At 39.6% G+C, this 5,328-nt stretch overlaps 1 protein-coding gene across 1 annotated transcript; it reads right to left on the minus strand.

Annotated features, from left to right (window-relative positions):
• Positions 1-1,312: 1,312 nt before the first annotated feature.
• LOC308109505 (retinal cone rhodopsin-sensitive cGMP 3',5'-cyclic phosphodiesterase subunit gamma-like) lies at positions 1,313-4,852 on the minus strand. The gene is made up of 3 exons (XM_080463099.1): positions 4,066-4,852; positions 2,487-2,607; positions 1,313-1,948 (listed from the first exon to the last, which is right to left on the minus strand). Exons 2-3 carry the CDS (start codon positions 2,594-2,596, stop codon positions 1,831-1,833), a joined length of 228 nt encoding a protein of 75 aa, XP_080319225.1. The 5' UTR covers positions 2,597-2,607; positions 4,066-4,852; the 3' UTR covers positions 1,313-1,830.
• Between the last annotated feature and the right edge of the window lie 476 nt (positions 4,853-5,328).

The raw sequence follows: 5,328 nt of genomic DNA on the forward strand, positions 1-5,328 counted from the left end.
GTGTGTGAGATGCAAAGTTAAAAATCTGACCGATCACCAATATTAAAAGTAGAGTCTATAATTCTGTTGCAGAGCACCTTTTTGTCCAGTACATGCAACCTGCTCACAGGGTGTGAGTTGTTGGTCTGCTGTCATTGTAGAGCGTGTATCTCACTGGGCTGTGACATTACAGAGGGAACATGCAGAGTTTCCAAAATATCTTGAAACACTTTCGCAAAGGGCCCTGCAATCATGAATCTTCGACCAGTAAATAAAAATCCAACTAAATAGATTTGTCGTTGCAGATCTCTTCAAGACCGTCTCAAGTTTTCCGCAGAATACAACGTTTTAGAAACGAGAAATGAGGCTTGCCAGTCCGGTTTTTTGTTTTGTTTTTGTTTGTTGTTGTTGTTTTCTTTAGACATCTGTTGACAAAATGATTTCTGGACTGTGAAGTGACCCAATCAGGAATCCTCAGTGGTCTCACGTCTGTTGCAAGACATTCGTCCTTTGTAAGTCCAAAAACTTTCATTTTTATCTAGCGACCATTTTGCAAACACAACATTGCGGTGCTAAGGCTCCACATTCTGGCAAATTTTGTGTAAAATAATAGAAATGCTAAATCAAAGATCCACAGTGGAAATTGTTTCTAGTTTGCATCTTTTTCACCACAGGTGAGACGTCATCTGTTGATTTATATTGACAAGAGCTCCACTGTTTAAAGGTAACTCAAATAGAATAATTTATTTTTCAAAACTAAAACGTAAACGCAGCACAATCAACTTGATGTCTTACACCGGCTATCTTTAGTTTTACTACGCCAATCATTGCATCTTTACAAAAGAAACCCAACAAGGGCGAGCGAGACGAAAGGAGAGGAATGACTGCAGAAACAAAGAGATGTCACCTGTAATACCCATCACGTCGGGGAGGCAGAGTTGCGTTAGTGCTGATGTGTTAGTGCTCGCCAATTTGCGTCAAGCACTCCAACTAAGATCTGAACATCACTAGTTCTTGGATTTACAAAGAAAATGGATCAGCTGATCAAAATGACACTCATCAGAGGTCAAACCACTTCTGCCAAGCTGCTAAATACAAATCAATCCTGCGGTTGCTCAGAAACCGTGTGAACCTTCGTCGTGAGAACTTGTATATGTGTACGCATTTTAGCTGGCGAACCGTGTAACACAGGTTGACATATTTTAGTCCTCAGGACAGAGTTGGAGAAAAGACCGATCAAAGTAACTTCTATTTGCAGCTTTGATTAAGCTCAACATGGCGGCTTGAGTTTTGTCCTTTCCCAGGATCAAACATAAAAGATAGTCACACCGTATGAGTTCTTCAGGAAAATATTTATTGGCAGTTCACAACTGAATCCAATCGCTATTGACAGCATGCACAAACTTACATTCTTGGTTCATAAAAATAAAAACATGTTTCAATATAGTTCTCATAAACAGCTGTACAATAAGAAGGTTTTAGCTCCAAAGAGGGGGAGGAGAGTGGAGAGGAAAAGGCAGAAGAGGAGTGAGGGTTAGCAAATGGAGGTGGAAAAAGTGCAAAATAAGAGGGGTGGGGGGTCATATCTGGCAGCCGGGAAACCTCAGTGAAGCGTGTATACATATATTTAATATATAACTGTTTAGAATTGGATTTGCCAATTTCATTTGACATATTCTTGTTTCGTGTCTGGGGTTCTGTTTTTCGTGCAACAAATCCCAAACCTACTTCAACAAAACATCTCGGGTCAGGTTTGAAGGAAAGCAAAGAGCAGGGTGAGGTAGGAAGGTTCAGTGCAGGAAAAATACTGCAGGGAGGTAAAATAGCTGACATGAAGACACAGGGTGGTCCCTAAACGATTCCATATTTGGCCAGGTCGCTGAGCTCCATGTCCCCGAAAGCCTCCCACGGGCAGACCACTGTGAAGTCAGTGCCCAGACCCTCCATGCCGGGGATGTCGTCTCCGAATCTGAAAACAAAACAAACAAAAACACTATTATTCGTACAACAAGAAAAAATACAAATCCTGAGAGGTGGTACTTGGAGGTAAGTATTTATGCTATTTGCCATATGTTTTACAAACCAGAATTCTTTTTATTTTGTTGATTTGTACGCAATAGTCTGATGCCATAAAACTTGTCAATTGAATTGTCAATGAAGAAGTTATAGTTTCAGACATTTGTATTCCTCACTTGATCACAAAATACTAACCATTCGATCACAATATTTTGACTTGGGAAAACAATATGAATGCCTCCAATTGTCCTGGCACTAGCTTGTTCAGTATGGGAGGGTAGAAACCCTTAAGTGCCATAAAAACACCAGATACACTGAATGACTCAGGAAAATCTGTCCTTGGAGACGTTTTTACTTCAAACTCGGAATTCCCACACGAACTACAAAAACTGCTCTGATGATAATTGAATTGGATGATAATTCTGGAATATAGTGGAGCTCTTATATAAGTATTGACTTGATGTAAAGTGTGACATGAAAGTGCCTCTTACCCCTTTTGGCCTGGTTTAGGGGCCTTGCTCTTGAAGGTCCTTGCAGTCCTCTGCTTGAATTTGGGTGGTGCCTTCTTGTCGGCGGGTGTAGCAACTGCAGTGTCTGCCATCTTTTTAGGATCTGCAAGAGAAAGAATTAACAGTTAATCTTAATGTTAAAGACCCTCTCTCCTAACTCCCCTTCCTCTTGCTCCTATAAGTCCCTACAGCCCTGTGCTATGATGACATAACCCTCTCAAGTTGGGTCAAATTATACACCAAAGCTGCCGTAGTCCCTTAAAGCCCTCTAAGACAAACAGCTTTAGTCTATATTTACACCTTGGCTTTCAGGATTACTCATGACCAAGTTTCAGGACATGTATTCTGAGACCAAGAAATTAAGTTAACACTTTCTCAAGGTGGGGTAACTTTTGATCCCTGAGCATAACAGCATTTTGCCCTGAATGACCATTTTTTAATCTGACCTCGGAGGAAAGGCCTTTTACCTTGCGGCAGAGCTCAGCAATACTCTGAATTTCACCTGAAATGTACTCTGATCTCACTGATAACCATTACTTTCTCGACACAACGTGAACTTTTAAGCAATTTTGTCAATTTCTCGTTGTTCTGCCAGTATATGAAGTTAAAAAAAAATGTCCCTGGATAAAATTCAAAAAGAATCTTTTAAACAAATGATTGTCCCTATTAAATCTGACAAAAAAAAGTACCCAAAGAATCCTTTTTTTCACTGCACTTTAGAAATTCTTTGAGACTATTTTGACCTCATTCATTAAAAATAAATAAATAAACAAACAAAAAACCTCCCCTGATAGAAGAGCTGTTTATAAATGAATCATTGTTCTAGCTACAACTTGACAATACAAAAGCACTGCAGTCTCCTTCTGTATTTCTTTGTCTTTAAAAACTTCATCTTGGTTTGGCCCTGTTTATCCTTTCTAGGCTGTAAATCGTTTCAGCAAACCCTCCAAACAATATTACAATGTAAAATGTTTTTGTGTTGAATGGCCACAGACCAACATCATTAAGAATCAAAGGCTCGTTCTTCTACACGTTAACATTGTTTTTGGAACAAAGACAGAATGCTGAAACTCTTCAAAATCTTCAAATAAAAGCATTTTAAATGTCACTTCTCCAGTTCAAATGTATCTTCTTGCCAAGCTTGTCTGACATTGGATTTAACAATAAATCTCAATAAGTCTTCCAGGTAAACCCTCCCCCCCCAAAGATCCTCCATAGTCTTGCACATACACATGTAAAAGTCCAAAGTCCTCCAGGAAGTGAAAAAGTCCCATGAAGTTTCAACAAAAAAAATACAGTATAAGAGACATGTAAAGGTTGTTGCAAAGCGATGATGCACAGTCCACAAATCAGAACACGAGCAGCCAAAAGGTAAAGTGCAAAACCACATTCAGCTATAAAATGTGTCAAACGTTTTGCTATGAAACCTGGAAGACGTTAACATTTGTCTGACTTCACACTCATCTACTCTCTGCCATCTCATTGACTCCCTCACCTTTCTCTCCACAGCAGAATTGAAAAAGCACCAAAGTCTGACTGCAGGTTCCGAGTTTGTTCTTACCTGTAGTTTAGTACAGTTGGCTTCTGGTTGATGTTTCTTTCTCGAGTCTGCTTCGTTGTGAGGGAGGGAATCCTCTGGACTCTTATATACTGTCTTCTCTAATCCCCCCGCCAGGCTTCTCCATCACTTTCTGTCCTGTTTACTTTTAGACCCCACCCTCTTTTTTGAGTCAGTGTTTATGAGCTTAAAGGGTGAGCTCAGCGTTCCACCTGCGTCATGAGAAAAAGGGCCGCCTGACATCGTGATCTGAACATCGTCATAAGTCATATTAGGACGTCAACATGAATCCGAATGAAGACATGCACCTGCACAACAATATGTTGTGATTGTACACACCCACGATAAATGCAGCTGGGATTAAAGGGTGAAATCATTACCAGCAGAACTCCAGCTTTTACTGCAAGAACCATATTTTTAACATAAAATGACCAATTAAAACCTACACAGTGTCAACATTTAGATTTCTGCCTATTTTAAAAGTTCTAATAAAGTAATACTGACAGTAAAAATCTCTATATTAAACAGCCTGAAAAGTGAAGACTCAGCGGCAGGATTGGGAGCTGAACCAAATTACCATCATGAATGTTTTACCAAGATCACACACTTGGTGTCACATTAATAATTGTTCGTTTGAGGTGACACTCTTTGCTCTCAGTGGCGCCCTGGGGCCATGTGGTGAGGGATTAAGAGACGAACGCTTAAGTGTTCCTTATCTGCTGCCGTGTGATTGAGGAGATCGTTCCTCCTCTGCTCCTCTTACGTCACATGCTCCAGGTCCTCGTGCAGCCTGTCGGGACACATGTGTGTTTACCACTAAGGTGGAAGGACCTCCCAGTATTTAACATTTTAAAATCCAAACATGTGAATAAGAAGCAGGGCGAAAGTAATGAGTCACTGTAAGTCTCAGTCGTTCTGGGTTGTCGAACTTTCATATATGTTACTAAAGTCCAGTTGAAGCCATGTGATTGACTTCACTGCTTTTAAAATCACAAGTGGCAAATTATGTACGCCCGGGTTTTATTCAAAGATTTTGAGATGCATTTTTATTGCAAGAAATTTTTCCTTGTTGACAAAACAATTTCACCAAAATATAATTTGTAAGGAATCTGAGAAGCATGCTTCAAACATGCATATTTTATCCATTCAGAGTAAATCAAATGCCTGCTATTAAAATTTCCCAAAAAAACCTGGATTTATATCTTAACAGCAGAAAGCCATAGTACTTACTCACCCTTGAATGTAAAACATTTATATTCATAACTA

The sequence above is a fragment of the Lipophrys pholis genome, assembly GCF_963383615.2.
Source record: "Lipophrys pholis genome assembly, chromosome: 5".
Lineage (NCBI taxonomy): Eukaryota > Metazoa > Chordata > Actinopteri > Blenniiformes > Blenniidae > Lipophrys > Lipophrys pholis.

Excerpts from the sequence above, each read along its gene's own strand:
- LOC308109505 (XM_080463099.1), bottom strand. The coding sequence starts at position 2,596 with ATGGCAGACACTGCAGTTGCTACACCCGCCGACAAGAAGGCACCACCC. Across the intron at positions 1,949-2,486 it reads CCTAAACCAGGCCAAAAGGG|ATTCGGAGACGACATCCCCG; the intron begins GTAAGAGGCACT and ends TTTTGTTTTCAG.